General features: G+C 40.1%; 1 protein-coding gene across 16 annotated transcripts in view; it reads left to right on the top strand.

Annotated features, from left to right (window-relative positions):
- Nucleotides 1-18,160, top strand: part of NCOA2 (nuclear receptor coactivator 2) — a 291,324-nt gene that overhangs the window by 247,376 nt on the left and 25,788 nt on the right. For 15 of the 16 annotated variants that reach the window (XM_060610715.3, XM_078441775.2, XM_078441778.2 and 12 more), the window contains 4 exons: nucleotides 6,002-6,212; nucleotides 8,265-8,471; nucleotides 11,148-11,363; nucleotides 14,516-14,645. In XM_060610715.3, the coding sequence (XP_060466698.1) occupies nucleotides 6,002-6,212; nucleotides 8,265-8,471; nucleotides 11,148-11,363; nucleotides 14,516-14,645 (764 nt within the window). The remainder of the gene's footprint in view (nucleotides 1-6,001; nucleotides 6,213-8,264; nucleotides 8,472-11,147; nucleotides 11,364-14,515; nucleotides 14,646-18,160) is intronic. The other variant, XM_060610721.3, reaches the window with a different exon arrangement.

Genomic DNA, 18,160 nt, shown 5'->3' with positions numbered 1-18,160 from the left:
AGTGGCTGGCCCCTCCCTCCATACACAGGATTTATTTCTATCCCAGGCCTGAGGCCCCGGGGACTTAGAGGGTCAGGGAAGGGGGACACTGCTTGGCATTTCTATATTTAGTATATGATTACACTAACTTCAGGCAAACTGGAAAAAAAAAATTTGTTTTTAAAGTTCTTGAGTCACTTGCCATGTCTAATTGTTGCTCAGGGGAAACATTTTTCTAATCAAAATCATCTCACCTAGGGTACATAAAGCCCAGGGTGTAATCAGCACAAATCTGTTATTTTGGATGGACCAAAAAGCAGTGTAGAGACACACACACACACACACACACACACACACACGCACACACGCACACACGCGCGCGCGCACACACACACACACACACACACACACACACACACAATTTTTTTCTTAATGAAACCCAGTCCCTGGCCTCACCCTCCATTCACTCCCATTTAAAAATAAAACTCCACCAAAAAATACTGCAGAGCAAATTTAACATTGAAGACATTGCAGCTTGAAAAGAAAAGTTACCACAGGAAGTATGCATTACTTAAATTTAGATCAAAGTTAGAACGCGTTACTTTAAGGAAAAAACACTGATTCTTTTGCCTCCTGCTCTCCTTCACTATTCCCAAAACAGATTCATTGTATCTCCTTTTAACTGCTGGACCGCTTTGTTGAAGGTTTTTCTTTCATTTCCAGGGAATCTAAGTTTTTTATTTAATAAGGTAAACTCTTAGGGAGCCCGAGTTGTACACTCAACTGTCTTGTTATTTTGACTCAGAGAAGAGCCATTAACCAAGTTTGTGTTTAACCTACCACTAACTTATTAAGGGCAGGAAGTACTTCGATCGTGCTATTATACCTAAAATAGAGCTCTTTACTGGGCAGAGTATTTAAACAACATTTGTTTCTACGTCATTTCGTCACCAGCAGGAAGCAGTGACAGAAAAATTTCCAAAATGTTTACCGACTTTTTTTTTAATGTTTACTTGTTTTTGAGAGACAGAAAGAATGAATGTGAGTGGGGGAGGGCCAGAGAATGAGGGAGACATAGAGTCCAAAGCAATCTCCAGCCTCCAGCCTGTCATCACAGAGCCCCATGTGGGGATTGAACTCACGAACCGCGAGATCATGACCTGAGCCAAAGTCTGATGTTTATTTAATCGAGCGAGCCACCCAGGAACCCCCCAACTTTTCAGCTATGTACTTATTTGCCTAGTGGGGTGTGTTGATGTTCTCTCTGATGCTACTGGGCCGGTTATAATGAGGGTTCAGAATTATAAGGAATTTCTGAAAGGAATTTCTTCTTATCTGACACCACTAGGCAACCCATATTTTAAGCTGGTAATGTCCTGAAAATTTTCCTCCAAATGTGGCAGAATTGTATAACCGTTTTTTAACAATTTTACCATTTCTTAACAATTTTTTGTTAGGCAAATGTGGCAAAATTGCACTTCTTATTTAAATTTTTGAAAAGATGTTTTGTAACTTATCAAAATACTTGTTATTAAAATGCATGTGCTCTTTATATTTCCTTCAGAGAACAAGTTGATTTGACACATGAAAAATTCATAAAACCAGAAAAATGAAAAATTAAAGAAATCAAGTCCAATTTTCATTTTGTAGAACTTTTATAAAAATCTTTCTGACTCATTTTCTGCCTGAAATAGTTTAAACTAACTATTCAAATTGATGTGGCTAATTTGAGCATTCGAATAGATGCCTAAGCAAAACTTGGAAGTATCTCGGCGAAGCATTTTGAAGGAAGGCATTCCTCTTTCTGTTGTGAAGAAATCAGGCCTAACAAAGTAGACATGGACTAGAAGAACTTTTGATGAGAACTAAAGCTTAAAAAAGTTAGGGAAGAGGGGGAAATATTTGATCAGAAACTTATGTGGTCAGATCTATCCCTTCCACAACCTACGTGACTACAGAAGAAAATGCCATAGTTGTCAGATTTTATTGCCTAACAGCCAAAGGGGTTATAGTAGACATTCTGAATTTTGTCTCCTTGATGAAGAACATTTAAAGTACACTTAAGACAATTTAGATGAATGTTAGATGTGTACTCCAGAAATTAACAAGAAATAAACACAAGCACAACAATATTATCTCTAGTGGGGAAAACTGCATAATACATTCTTCTGATGTAAGCTGAATGAATTCAAACAGTGTCTGTCCATAGTTACGGAGATCTAAAGAGCCAATTTCTTTTGAATATGAAACCAAGAAGTTCCTGCAAGGCTTTCTAAAGACAAAAAAGCATTTAGTCACTAGACTGACCCACAGTTGAATTTGGTCAGCTCTTAAAATGACAAAGATTAAAATTTGAAAATCAGTTTGAATACGTACTTTTTAAAAGTAAAAATCAACCGGGGCTCCTGGGTGGCTCAGTTGGTTAAGCATCCAACTTCGGCTCAGGCCATGATCTCGCAGTTCTGTGGGTTCGAGTCCCGCATCAGGCCCTGTGCTGACAGCTCAGAGCCTGGAGCCTGCTTCGGATTCTGTGTCTCCCTCTCTCTCTGCCCCTACCCGACTTGTGCTCTCTCTCAAAAATAAACATTTAAGAAAATAACAAATAAAAATCAACCAAGGAGGGGCGCCTGGGTGGCGCAGTCGGTTAAGCGTCCGACTTCAGCCAGGTCACGATCTCACGGTCCGTGAGTTCGAGCCCCGCGTCAGGCTCTGGGCTGATGGCTCAGAGCCTGGAGCCTGTTTCCGATTCTGTGTCTCCCTCTCTCTCTGTCCCTCCCCCGTTCATGCTCTGTCTCTCTCTGTCCCACAAATAAATAAAAAAACGTTGAAAAAAAAAAAAAAATTTAAAAAAATCAACCAAGGAAAATCCTGAATTTTAAATTTTCTAATTATTTGAAATTTAAACATTAATAAATTGATCTAAACCATCCAAACATATTTTAACATTTTATATGTATAACATTAGATTTAGTTTCAGCTCATTATGTTAGACACAAGAGTAGGTTACAAAGGAAGAATCATGAATCTTGTCATTACAACTCTATGAGGGGGGCTCCTGGGCGGCTCAGTTAGTCGTCAGACTCTCAGTCGTGTGGCTCGGGCCCCACATCTGGCTCTGTGCTGGGCGTGGAGCCTGCTTAAGATTCTTTCCCTCTCCCTTTGCCTGCCTCTCTCTCTCTCTCTCTCTCTCTCTCTCCCTCCCTGTCTCCCTGTGTCCCTCTCTCCCTCTCTTTCTCCCCCTCTTTCTTTAAAAAAAGAAAAAAGAAAAGAAAAAAAAGAACTCTTTGAAACGGGTGATAGTTATTTTTCTGTTTGATGTGGTTTAAAGTATAATTCCATTTGCATGAAAAGAGTAAAGGTCAAAAGGAAAGGTAGGAGTCTAGACACAGGCTGTTGTAAATCTACGTTGTAAAAACTTTCTTTTATACATACATACCTGGGATTGGGGGCAAATAGAAGATCATCCATTAAGGATAATATACTTTATTATTGTTTATCTGAACTGATTTGTGTTGGCTGTTTCTCATCCAAGACAATCTGTGAAGCTTTTTCGAGAAGTATCATATTATTCCAGTCCACCTCCTTTACTCCCTACCCTCTCCCCACACACACAATGAGCTTTAAAGGCCACTTAAAAAAAAAAAAAAATACACAACACAGCAGCATAGTAGGGAAACTTGGTTTCATAGGCCAGCAATAAACTTCAGTTTATTAGAACCTCTTTGTTATCTCTTTAGTTTAATGACACAGTTATAAAGATATTTATCACACATTTTTATGAAATATTTTTCTGAGTGGCTCAGTTGGTTAAGCATCTGACTCTTGATTTCGGCTCAGGTCATGATCTCATGGTGGGTTTGAGCCTGGGATTCTCTCTCTCTCCTCTCTTTGCCCCTCCTGGGGACTCCCTCACCCTCTCAAAATAAATAAACTTTAACATATATATATTTTTGTGATAAATTAATGGAAATTTCATTGATCCTGGGCAGTTTTCTTAAATTCCGGGTTAGTATGGTTAAGGGAACTCATCTGATTGAGTGTCCGTTACTATATTCCAGGCACTATCCTTGAAGGGAAATAAATGTTCCTACTAATGTTTACTTATACCTTTTGTATTCAGCAAAAACACGACATAGATTTACAGTGGAGTCACTTTACATGTCATTTGATTTACATAAAATCGTCTGTTCTCATTCAGAAGAAGCGGTGGCCATGAAATGGTTAAGCAGCGTGAATAGTCTTGCCTACCGTTTTTCCCAATAAGTATGTACCTACAGAGCGATCCTGAGGTGGCTGACGAGAGCTTTCTAGGTTTGGGTTCTCTTGTGACTCTCACTGTGGAAATGTAGCCACGTGGTTTTAAATGCGGCACAGCCCCTACTCTGTCATTTAGGACTCAGCTGAAGAAACACCAGTGTGCTTTCCCCTTGGAGGAAAAACTGGCCGTGTTGCCCGTGGAGAGGGAGGGGACGTGGTGATGCATTGGGGTGTCTTCCTGAGGAGTTTTAAGGGTCATTTTGTCTGTGTCTGTCTGTGCTTTAGGATGCTAACTTTGGAACCTAACCCGTACCTAAGATGTATCTTTCCCGTGTTTGATGCCTCCATCTTTTGTTAGAGATGCGTGGCCAATCTAACTAGAAAACGGTCCGTCATTGCTCCAGCCAACACACTGGGAGCTTCCTAGAAAGTGGATCTCCAAGGTGGTACTAAGCTAGTGGACGCTGACCAAGGAATCAAATAAAATGTCACTTCCTAACTTGAGAAATATGTCCAGTGAGACTTCCCATACAGATATTACGTATGCCATAAATTGCAAAAACCATAGCAAATCCAGCCTCTATGTGGGGAATAGGAGTTCTACATAGAATAAAACTGTGAGCCATTTGTTTCAAGTGTGCCTCGTATCAGATGTAAACAATTTCATTTGAATTGCCCGTGTCGACAAAGGGTTTAGTCATGGTGAAGGACTTGAAGTCCACCCAGGGACTTTGGGGAAATTGCCTAACTTCTGTGTTTCCACCTACACATCCAAGAAATCATTCTTACCACTTTTTCTTCATTAGAAACTGCTTCTAACATTTAACTTACCCACTTTCGTTTGTAGTTCACACAGCCCGGCTTTAAATACTTGGCACGTAGATAGGTTCCACTTACGAGAACGTAAAATAAGTTGAGCTTTTTGGAAGAAGAGTAGTAGGTATGAGATAGTGGTAATATTTATCTTACTATTTTGATGTTGTAATGGAAATGAAATTATTTCGGTGAAAGGAAAACCCTAAGAAACGTTACTTCTGCCTTCCGTGAAGTCAGGTTTAATAGATGCTATGTTTGGGGACACCGTGTTTTATCCTGCTTCCCTACATGTTGTCACCTAGACTGGTGAGTGGCTGAGAAAGCCACTGTCCTTTGAAACTGAAAGTGCAAGCAAGGAGAAAAAACACCAGTCAAACTGAAAAGGCAACGCTTAACTATTCATGGTTTCTCTGAGCTTATTTCGTGTCTTACCCCTGCTCTGAAAAAAAGAAGTCCAAAAAGGAAGTGACCATTTACAAAATACTGATTTACTGTAAGTTTAGATCACATTTTATAGCAGTTTTTTGTTGTTGTGATTTCCTAGGCAGAGTTAACCACAAAACCTAGACCTGGACTGTAAGTTATAGCACACTCAGAGTTAATTAGAAATCTGCATACTCGTGATTAATTGAATTATCAGCATAAAATAAAGGGGAATTTATAAATTGCCAATGAAACACAGTGCTGGAAGGGAGCTTTCTAATTCAGTCACCTCCCTTTTTCTAGATGAGGAGGTTGAGGACTAAGAGATTAAGTTATTTGGCCTTCGTCAATTTAATTTTTTAAAAGATGATCGATGAACTTGTTAGGCCTGAGGGATGTGCGTGCATCAGCATGTTTTGTTTGGCCGTGGCCGTGCCGTATGCCAGTTAGGTCTGTAATTGCAGATGCGCCCGTGGTGCCCACTCTCTAGTAGGACTGGATAAACTCTCCTGTTTGTTAACTGCAGCCTGGCAGTGAGCTGGACAACCTGGAAGAGATTTTGGATGATTTGCAGAATAGTCAATTACCACAGCTTTTCCCAGACACGAGGCCCGGCGCCCCTGCTGGATCAGTTGACAAGCAAGCCATCATCAATGACCTCATGCAACTCACAGCTGAAAACAGTCCTGTTACACCTGTTGGAGCCCAGAAAACAGCATTGCGAATTTCACAGAGCAGTGAGTATGAGATATTGATGGTTATGCCAAGAAATTCCCATATAATCACCATTAGAAACAGTGATTATTAAAATCTGATACAAACAGCTTAGTCACTTCGATGTTTTTGTGGTCAAATAGCGCCATCTACTGTCCTGGTTCTTCAAAACACTATTCAAAATGGATTCTAGTGAACATGGCTTTCCAGCATTCTCTTATGGTTAATTGAATCAACACGGAGGGAGGCTGACCTACATAGATAAAGTTCTTTAGATGATTGTCATATTTCCCTTTATTTTAGCTACTGCCTTCAGAAATGGAGCTTAAAATAGACTTTATATATGTCTAGATATGACTAGATACTGGAAATATAGAAAATTAGAGAGTTATGCTGACTTTTTAGGAGTGATATGCTATTAAAAATTCTTACTATTTAATCATCATACATGAATGGGCTATCTCTTAAGAATCATCCTATAAATATCACTTTAAATGGAACTTTACCATAAACGTTTTCTAAGTGCATTTTAAGTTGGCTAATTTGATACAAAGCTTGAAGACCGTAGACTATTTGATAAAATACATTTTATTTTAGATTTTTGTGAGTTTAAGATGAATTATTTCTTCACCATGATCACTTAATTTACAAACTCAGTAGTTACCTAAAGTCCAACAGTTTGAATGGGAAAAAATATCTTTCCCTTACAAAGAGATATAATTTATAGAAAGATAGATGACCTCTTCAGTGTTAACTTGGGGAACAGAATGGTTTTTCCCTCGTCAAGTACAATCGGATTCATTGTTCAGCATTTATTCCCAAACCAGAAATGGCAACCACCAACCAAATCACAAAATAATCTTTAATTAGTGGACCTTTTCTCAAGTGATTCTTGATTATTCCAAAAGGGGTAAGACAAAATCGTTTTTGCTTGTTATCTCTCAAACCTGTCTGTTTTGTGAGGAATGGAAAGTAGTTAGGGACCATGGGAGATCACAAAGTCAAAGAGTTGGGAAGGGAGTAAGAAGCATACTACAGAGTTTATGCTCATTAACCAGAGGCATTAATGAAGGGCAGCATGGGAACTCATGGTTTCTCCTCTATTTGTACCTCCTACTGGAAATCAGATTATTGGCTGGTAACTGAATAGCAAAACCTGAGGGAGTCATGATTAAGCATGTACATAATTTCCATTCCAAGCCCTAATTCTTCTGAATATTTTATTTCTGTTATTAATTGTTAAGAACTTATTTCTTTATTTTGAATGTTCTGTTTCATACTATGCTTATGTAATTCAGTGGAAATACTTGATATCGTTTAATCAAGTAGTCATAAACTGTCATTTACAGTATCTGTATACTTGTAAAATTTAATAATGTTCTTATCAAACTATTGGTTGTGTGATTGTATAGTGCACACTGCACCGTGGGTTCTTGTTGGTCAACTGTAAGAATCGTTTCAAATCTAAACAGGTCCAGAATTTAAAGAAGCTGTATTTAGAAGATTAGACAGGGCCGTAAAGCTTTAATACTGACTTCAGGTAGCAGAGTTCACACTTACAAGATTTAACTTGCAATGTGAATACATACTTGTAAGCTAGGTCTACTCCTAGGCAAGTCCAGTTAAGAAAATGATGTGTCCAAAGCACACGTGTCTAGGTTTGGGATTGTGTGCAGGACATGTTTATAGCTTCACAGCTGTGACAGAACAATACTCCTAAATTCGAATGACGTAACACAGGGACGAGACCATACGAGCGGTCTGCTCAGCAAATACGATTGAATGTTAGAAATTAGTATTGGGGAGGAAGTATATTGTAAGTAATAGACACCTTTTTTCTCTCTTTTTGCAAGACTGTTGAGAGTTAAGTTGGAGACTTGTTGACTAAATTATGAGTCCACGCTTTGGCACTACATATGGGTTTTTGTCTGTGAGTTTGTCTTTGATGTAGGCCTTTGGTCCTTGAGGTGCAGAGCTTTGATATTTTACAGACAGCATTTTCCCTACTGCTTCTGTTACTTTTTATTTTCCATTTTCCTATATTAACCTTCAATTTTCATGTGTTTTCTCCTTAGCTTTTAATAACCCACGACCAGGGCAACTGGGCAGGTTATTGCCAAACCAGAACTTACCACTTGACATCACATTGCAAAGCCCAACTGGTGCTGGACCTTTCCCACCAATCAGAAACAATAGTCCCTACTCAGTGATACCTCAGCCAGGAATGATGGGTAATCAAGGGATGATAGGAAACCAAGGAAATTTAGGGAACAGTAGCACAGGTAAGGGCTCAAATGCACTGTTACTTTATTGGTGAGTTATTTAATTTCGTAATGATTCAGCCACATCAAACTAGTCGAATTTCTCAAATGGAATTTTTTATGTTAGAAAGTAATATTTGAACGTAAGAAAATTCTGCAAATTTTCACTGTGAGACTGGCATGTGAAGCATTGGAAAGCATTCCAGTAAGCTTACTGTTTTATTCTGTGATCATTACTTTCATAGGGTTTCTGATCACTAACCTATAGCCTAGGCTAATTTCTTCTATTCCAGTTTACAGTCCTAGACATCACAGAGGTACGCGTAAGATGATTTGATGAGTCGCTGGCATCTCATGTAATCTGCTGATAATCCCAAGCCTCCCTCTTAATTGATGACTTGTTTTTGAAGAATTTCAGAATGCAAGTTTAAAGTTCGGGCAACGTTTCATACCTATAAGTGATACCGTTTTTCAGAAAACTATTCATTAAAAATAAAGAAGTTTAAATGGTAGTGTGCCTGGCCTTTCGCACCTGATCCAGGGCTCCCTTTTCAAAGATACATGACTGCCTGTGCTCTGGTTTGGACCTTGACCTGCTGCAACTTAGCGTGTCTGCCAGGTTGCCCAAGCGCGTTTCCTAAGTGGTCACCGCTGTCCCAGCCGCTACCATGTTCCTAAACTCCCGTCTCCTTCAGGCTAGAAACCATCTTAGCAGCACTGACTGCCATCACCACCTTGTCCTGTACCCTGTACCTATTTACCACGGACACAGTAGCAGGACGCTGAGTGTTCCAGTGAACAACTGCTCACAATTTACAGCTTTCTTTCTTTGTCAAGATGAAGTGCTCAAGACAAAGGCATTGAAAGAAGTAGCTAGTATAAAAAGAATTTCTATTTGTGGGTGTTTCGTCCCTTGTTGTGGTGGTGGTTGTTGTTTTTTTTCTTTTAGCTTAGTCTGTCATCTCTGTATACACATCGCCATTTTAGACAGCTAATTGAAATTAGAGCTCAATTTTAAGGGGAAAAGCTGGATTTATTTATTTTCGGTTGTTGATGAGCAAGCGGTTCGTGGAGAAACGTGTGCTGGGCTATATTAAAATAGTTTATTCCTTCAACAACTATTGCTCCAGGCCCTGACTACTTCACTAATCTATATATTCACAGAAATGGTGCCATAGTAATTTTATATTTTAAGGCAAAGTATTGAGTTATATAAATAAAATATTTATGCAACATTCTATAACAGAAAAGGAGCCAATGACTTCTTAAAAATGCCTCCTTGTTAGCAGAACACAGGAAGATCTGAGTTCTTGCAGGAATCTGAAGAAGAAATTTAAGGACACACCTATTTTCAAATCGGGGCAGCCTGGCGATCTAGACTGTGAGGGTCCTATAGTGCCTCTGCTTCGTTTCCAAAAACAAAGAGACCGAAAGAGACTTTGACCCCAGTTATTATGATTGCATTAATATTGTTGACTTATAGGTGATTTTTCCTTCTGCTTTCTAGACTTCATATAATCTTGCTATATTATTTAGGTAATCGATTTTTGGAGAAATAAAATGCCTATTCTCCCATAGTACATTTGTGTACTTCAAATGTAATGTTCAAATGGTTTTTTAAATATATATTACTATAATATTGTTCTAAGCTTTTCAGTCTATTTAATTACCCTTTATTCTTAATCATCCTAATGTAGCACATTCCCATTTCACCAGTGAGAAACCACCCATAATACATGTTTTCTACATTTCTTAAATATACCCTCTTTTTAGTTATCACAATGAAAGTAAATGAAAGCAAGCCATCTATTTGAAAGCAGAACTTCTATATATCGGTCGTTCAGCATTTCAAAACGAAGGGTTCTCACTTGGAGTTTATCCCCTTTAGAATATCAAGTCTTAGCAAATATTTGGCCATTGTCCACATCCCAGGGGCAGGCCAGAGAGAGCAAACACTTGAGCCTACGTGGAATATTGTGCTCTTCTTGTTGTGTGTGGCCCAAATAACTGTTAATATCTCTGGTGTAAAGGGATCTTTACCAATGTGCCCTAACCCCTTCTAGATCTATATAATCAGGAATGTGGTGGTCCAGGTATACTGAAGTCCCCCATAAGTAGGAGTTCCCTTGCCTTGGTTGTAAAAAACCGTGGTAGGAAGATCGTGTAATTTCTCAATGGTTTAGAGGCTACCTTGGTCAATTTTGAAGCGTAACAAATCAGAGTACCCTGGAAGGGATTTGAGGATTTAAAAATCTGACCTTGGCTCCACGGGATATTCTGTGATTTGGATTTATAATAAGAGTATTGACTATGAGTTTAAACCTTGTTTCTCTTAGCCTCACCTCCCTTTTGGAAAGTAAAGCACTGACGTGTAGATCAGCTAATGTGATTCACTTCCTGAGGAAGGAAGTTGGGGTTCTCCACACGCCACAGCACCTGTTTCTAAGTACATATGGGAACAATTTTAACAGCTTTTCCGAACTATAGAGAGTGGCAAGTCCGTGCTCTGAAAAACTGTAGAAACTGCCAATTCTTGCTGCTTAGCCAAGGGTCCACGTCTGTCCCAATGAAGGCATTAACTATTGGGCTGTGTAGACAGAGTGATGGTCTTACACAGAGTAAGATCGTCTAGTGCTCATACATGCTGACTGTGGTTTCAGTTACTCCATCTCTCAGTTTCCTTTGGCTTGCCTGCAGGAATGATTGGTAGTAATGCTTCCCGGCCCACTATGCCATCTGGGGAGTGGGCCCCACAGAGTTCTGCTGTGAGAGTCACCTGTGCTGCTACCACCGGTGCCCTGAACCGGCCAATCCAAGGAGGTATGATTCGGAACCCAACAGCCAGCATCCCCATGAGACCCAACAGCCAACCTGGCCAAAGACAGATGCTTCAGTCTCAGGTCATGAATATAGGTAAGGTAGTTCTAGTGCTCTGTACTTTTCATTTCTGTGCTTTCTTAGAAGAGACGAACCGCTCCAAAAGTTCTTTGCAGACATGCTCCTCATTTGCAGGTGATTCCCCCCATGTCAAGCTGTCGTAAGTGGGATTTTGCTAGGACTCTGTATAGAATCCTAGAGTCTCAAAGGTTTCCCAGTTACATCAGAGAAGTAACTACCTCTGTGGTGCTTTATTTGTATTAAATTCTCTAATTTCAACTTTCACGGGGAGTGAATCAGAGTGCCACACTGCCAGTGTTACATACATGATGGTCGTAAGGAGCATCTCAGCGTTACAGCAGTGGTTCCTGACTCTGGGTGATCATCAGAATGCTCGCAGGACATTAAGATGCGGATTCTTAGGACACCATCCTAGGCTATTAACCCAGACTTTCCGGGGTCCTCACTGAAGGTACGAGGTCTTCTAGGACATCTCACAAAACGTGAGGATCACTAAAATTCTCTTCGGATACAGTTCTCATGTTATTAAAATTAATAGTCTAATACATTATATGACACCATTTATATGAAATGCCAAGAATAGACAAATCTGTAGGGAAAGAAAGTAGGTAAGTGGTTGCCTAGAACTGGGGGTCTGGGGGAACTGGGGAGTGACTCCTAATGGTCGCGGGTTTGTTTTAGGAGAATGAAAATGTTCTAAACCTGATTGTCGTAATGGTTGTACAACTCTGCAGATATACTGAAACCCACTAAATCATATACTTTAAACGGGTGAATTGTATGGCATGTGAATTAGGTCTCAGTAAAGCTGTTACCTGAAAAAAAAATAATGGTCTGTACAACTCATACTTGAGATTATTTTCTTAATCATTGACATATTAAGCTTCTTCTAAATCTTGCACATTAGCATAATTCGGATAAGTTCATGTTTATGTACTTTTTCATATACTTAGAATATTGCACAATGAGTAAGAGCTAAATCATTAACGGAAAGGTACCAGGATTGTTTTGACAAGACAACACAGAATTCTCATCCTACCTCTGGCATCCGCTTTCTTACCCAGTTATGTAATTGCTCAGCACATATTGGCTTATTGTTTCTGAGAGGTGACATTCAGATAGCCTTTCTACAGAGAATGTACTTCAAATTGATGAGTGGTTTCCAAACATAAATTCATATAATTTATGAAAGGCTTTTATAGAAAAATGCTGAAAATGACCAGATTTTCATGCAGAATTCAGCTGGGAAGTTTTTAATGTATTGATTCATTCGTTTAAATATCATAATTAAGGGGCACCTGGCTGGCTTAGTTACTAGAGCATGTGACTCTTAGGGTCACAAGCGCCATGTTGGGTATAGAGATTACTTGAAAAGTTAAACACACACACACACACACACACACACACACACGATAATTAATAAATCCCTCATATCCAGAAATTTAATTTTTTCTCCATGTTTCTTTATTGAAGGGCACCTCACCTGGCCTTTGAGCTTTATTGTGTAACTGAATTTCTTTGATTTTTAATAAATTCAGAAAGCCATGAACTCCACGGAAAGTTGTCTCTTGTAATGGAAGACTGGTCTACACATGACAACAATAAAATCATTAAAAATCTCATGTCATCCGTTAGCTTTAAACCTCTAAAAAGAACTAAGAAAGGGCACATCTGACCTGCCTGAGCCTTCTTTCTGTTCTACCCCCTCTCTTCTAGAAGAGCTAACTGAATTACAATGAATGAAAGTTCAAGAACAAGTGATCTAGCACTTCTTGAAAGTATGATCCAGGACCCCAAGCCTTTCAGGAGGTCCACAAGACTACACTGTTCCCATAGTGATGCTGAGACCCTGCCGGCCCTCTTCATTCTCCCCTCTCATAGTTACATGCTGTGTGGTGGAATGTGGGAGCACATAGGACGCTCTGACTCTCCTCTGTCAATCTGGACATTAAAGTCGTCCTCACGATGTAAAACAAGGGGCGCCCGGGTGGCTCAGTCGGTTAAGCGTCCGACTTCGGCTCAGGTCACGATCTCACAGTTTGTGACTTCGAGCCCCTTGTCAGGCTCTGTACTGACAGCTCAGAGCCTTGGAGCCTGCTTCGGATTCTGTGTCTCCCTCTCTCTCTGCCCTTCCCCCACTCATGCGTGCTCGCTCGCTCACTCTCTCTCTCTCTCTCAAAAATAAAATTAAAAATAAAAAAATTTTAATGTTAACAATACCAATAAAAGGGTTTTTTTCATTTTTCATTAAAAGATCTGGTTTACAGGGCACCTGGGTGGCTCAGTTGGTTAAGTGTCCAACTCATGATCTCAGCTCAGGTCTTGATCTCACAGTCATTGAGTTTTCAGGCCCTGGGCTGGGCTCCACACTGGGTGTGAAGCCTATTTAAAAAAGAAAAAAGGGCGCCTGGGTGGCGCAGTCGGTTAAGCGTCCGACTTCAGCCAGGTCACGATCTCACCGTCCGTGAGTTCGAGCCCCGCGTCGGGCTCTGGGCCGATGGCTCGGAGCCTGGAGCCTGTTTCCGATTCTGTGTCTCCCTCCCTCTCTGCCCCTCCCCCGTTCATGCTCTGTCTCTCTCTGTCCCAAAAATAAATAAAAAAATAAAATAAAAAAATAAAAAATAAAAAAAAAAAACCTCTTGTTTATATTAACATATAGTGGATTTATTATAATGATTTTTAAATGAAGGAATAATTGTTTTTTCTACTTTCCAGTGTTAATTTCCCATACAGTGTCAATCAGATATAACCCACATAAACTAAAGCTTGTTTCTTGAAGAATATAAAAGGTTCTCTTTGCAAGAGTTTAGAACTGCCACTCTATATGTTCCCTAAAGTGAGTGAAAAGCCTTGAAGTTTATTGCCTTTGTTAAATTTGGTCTTACTATTTTCACCTAAATATTATTACATCTGTCTTTTTTTTTTTTTTTTTTTAGGTTTACTTATTTATTTATTTATTTAAGTAATCCCTGCACCCAACTTGGGACTCAAACTCATGACCTTGAGATCAAGAGTCACATGCTCTTTCAACTGAGCCAGCCAGGCACCCACATCTGTCTGTTTCATTTTCCATAAACCAGATATTTCTCTATATATTACATAGCAGAAATAGGCACTTTCTTGATTACAGGTTATAAAGTTTTTTGATTTTTGTCTTCTCTCTTTAGGGCCATCTGAATTAGAGATGAATATGGGGGGACCGCAGTATAGCCAACAACAAGCTCCCCCAAATCAGACTGCCCCATGGCCTGAAAGCATCCTGCCTATAGACCAGGCATCTTTCGCCAGCCAAAACAGGTGAGTCCTGAGTACCCAGGAGCTCCAAGAGAACGGTGGTTCATGAGTTCTGGAAGTTATTTTATTTTTAAATGTCTATTTATTTTGAGAGAGCAGGCACATCTGCACTCACATGAGCGGGGGAAGGGCAGAGAGAGGAGGGAGAGAATCCTAAGCAGGCTCTGTGCTGTCAGCACAGCCCGACTCAGGGCTCGATCCCACCGGCCATGAGATCATGACCTGAGCGAAATCAAGAGTTGGGCACTTACCTGACTGAACCACCCAGGCACCCCGGTAACTTATTTTAGACCTCTGCCAGAAATTAATCTTTTCCTTCTAAATAGTTGGTCCTGACCAGTTTTCACATATTCAGACTATAATCGTCAGTTGTTGGACAGGACGTGAGGGGGTAGGGGAGGGAGAAATCCAGAAATCAGTTACTTCTAGGGCATACCTTTAAAAAGTTATAATTTAGTTGGAAAATAAAAGATGTACATTAATAACTATAAGGTAGTATGTACTGTACTATAAATGGTATAAGAGAAATCAAACAAATTACAAGAGATCATCCAACTGGGGTGACTGGGGAAGGCTTCAGAGTCCTGAAGGAAAGGTGTAATTCAGGAGGTAGAGATGGCAGGAAGCCAGTCCAGTGGGTAAAAGCAGCATAATCAGGGCCTGGGTGTTACAGAAACAACATGGTATGTTTAGGGTAACGGGGAATAGTCTAGTTTTCTGTTACACACATATTACCACTTAAAAAATATACAGTAAAGGCAGTATGGGAAGATTTGGCAGGAAGAGTAGATTAGTAATTGAATAGATTTATAGAAGGTTTTAAATACCTAAGAAACAAAAACAGATGAACATGTGGGACGGGGGGGGGGGGGGGGGGGGGGTTGGAAGAGACAAGGAAACAAACCATAACAGACGGTTAGTGATAGAGAACAAACTGACAGTTGCTGGAGAGGAGGTGGGTGGAGAGATGGGTTAAATGGGTGATGGACATTAAGGAGGGCACTTGTTGGGCTGAGCATTGGGTGTTACGTGCATAAGTGATGAAACACGGAATTCTCCTGAAACCAATACTACACTATATGTTAACTGACATTTAAATTTAAATACAAATTGGAAAGAAAGAAAAAAGAAAAAGAACGTCTTAAATTCCACGCTCTGAAGAATTCAGACTTTTTCATTAAGCCATTAAAAAAGGTTTTTGGAAAAGGAAATGGTATGTGATCTTGTTTTAAGTTTTTTTTTGCTTCTGATTATGTCAAATTTTTTTCTTTGTAGGTGATCTTTTCTCTTGTTGCTTTTGAAATATCCTTTGTATTTACTGTGTGTGTTGCACTTTCACTACAGTGTGTCCGGGTGTGGATTTATTTATACTGCTTGGTATTTGGCATGTTTTACTTGTTTTTACCCCGTAGATTCATGTTTTTCATGTTATTATCTCTTGTACTGTCCCTTTCCATTTTCTTTATTCTTTCCTTCTGAGATTCTGGTTAGACATATTACACTTTCTCTTTCTGCGCTGGATTTTTTTTTTAATTCTACCCTCCATTTTTTTTATATATATACATATTTATTTTTGAGAGAAAGAAAGAGACAGAGTGTGAGCAGGGGAAGGGCAGAGAGAGAGGGAGACAGAATCCGAAGCAGGCCCCAGGCTCTGAGCTGTCAGCACAGAGCCCGGTGCAGGGCCCGAACTCACAAACTCAGCAAGATCATGACCTGAGCTAAAGTTGGATGCTTAGCTAACTGAGCCACCCAGGTGCCCCCTACCCTCCATAGTTCTTAATCCATGCATTTTCTATCTCCTTGTCTCTCAGTACATCAGGATAATTAATTTATTATCCAGTTCATTAATTCCTTCTTCATCTATGTTTAATCCAGTTACATGTTTTATTTCTAAAAGTTTTATTTGCCAGGTCTACTTTTCAGTCTCATTATTTGCTTATTTTCGTGATTCCATCTTTATATCTTTAAGCATTACATTCATCGTTATTTTCTGAATTTCTTTATCTGATAATTCTGATAACTAGGTTTCATAGAGGTCTAACTCCAGTATTGACTCTCCCTCATGATGGCCTGTTTCCCTGAGTATTTTGGTAATCTTGCATTGGGAGTTCTTAAGTTGATCTTGGTTGGTGAAACATCTGGAGTCGAAATTGACTTCTCTTAAAAAACTCCTCTTAAAAAAGCAAATTTGCAGTGCTCTCTGCCAGAGGTGGGGGGTCCATTCCGCGTTCCCTCAGTTCAGTCCAGCAGCCTCAAGTTAGTGCTTTTATTTTGCTTTGGCCCAGAGCCCCAGCTCTTGTAACTGCTCTGTGGATAAAAACACACCTATCACCAGTAGCTTGGGATGCTCAAGGTTTAGCTCATAGGTGGTTTTTGTTTTGTGTTTGCCTCTTTGAGAGTTCCGTTATTCCCTGCAAAACCAAGGTCACAGTTATGTCGTCTGCATAATCTCATTTTTAGCAGTGCACTAACTGCAAGCAGACTTGAGGCCTAAGTGATGGTCCTGCTTGGCTGGTTGGGTGAACAAAGCAGCTCCCCAGGCAGAGAGATGGGAGCCTAAGCCAGAAGGCGGTGTGGGAACTGAAAGGGTGTGCGCGGTGTTTTCCAGAAAGTAAACTTGTTGGAAAACAAGCTGTAGCAATTCGCCCTTGAGGCCCACATGTAAAGAGCTGGGGTTGAAGGCTCCATGAGGACCCTACTGCAGACCGAGTGTTTTGTCCTGGTTTATTGTCCTAGATTATTCTGGTTTAAAGTTATGTAATATTCTTATCTAATTCACAGATAATGAAAGTCAGCAAGGTTTTGAAATTTCATAAGAGTTGAGTACATTTTCAGAGTTTCTTATTTGTTTTTTTAAAACTACAGGTTTCAGAGTGAGTCCTACTGAGATGTAACGCTTTTATCATAGTGGGCCTTGCACAGCTCAGAGGCGTGGTATGATACCTGTTTCCCTTCCCTTATCTTAAAGGAGAGTAAAGGATTCAGAAGATTCAGTGAAGTTTAAAAACAAAAAAAAACCCCGAAGTATCAGAAGATGAGTAAGATCCCAGCAATAAGACATCTGAGAAAAAGTCGAGGGCTAGTTATTTCACTGAAACAAAACACCAGGGAAAGTGCTTACTAACCGTCTCGAGGACATAAAGGAGGAGGCTCGCTTACCAGCTGTATTCCTTTCATCATGGGAAGAAACTAGTATTTTTTTAAGCCTGCAGTGCCTCTGAATCACGTCTGGGGTCTCCTTAACGGGCGGGTCTGGGTGGGGCCCAGGGCTCTGCATTTTGAAAGAGACCCAGAAGATGCCTGCATCTCTGGCCCTCCCCCTGCACTCTGAGCAGAAATGAGGCAGGAGAAGGATGACAGCAAGAACCGCGTGCAGTCACTGTGGCTCTCACTGGACCAGCCACCAAGGCAGCGTGCAGCTTCCATCACCGGGTCTGTTGGGAGTAGAGCATCGCACAAATAGCCACTGTAGTAATAACTTGGAAGCAGTACTTTTTCGGGGTCCTTCCAGTTCT

Source organism: Panthera onca, chromosome F2 (assembly GCF_046562875.1).
Source record: "Panthera onca isolate mPanOnc1 chromosome F2, mPanOnc1 haplotype 2, whole genome shotgun sequence".
NCBI lineage: Eukaryota > Metazoa > Chordata > Mammalia > Carnivora > Felidae > Panthera > Panthera onca.
Note: the sequence above shows the minus strand (reverse complement) of the source record. Positions and strands in the feature narration are given on the sequence as shown.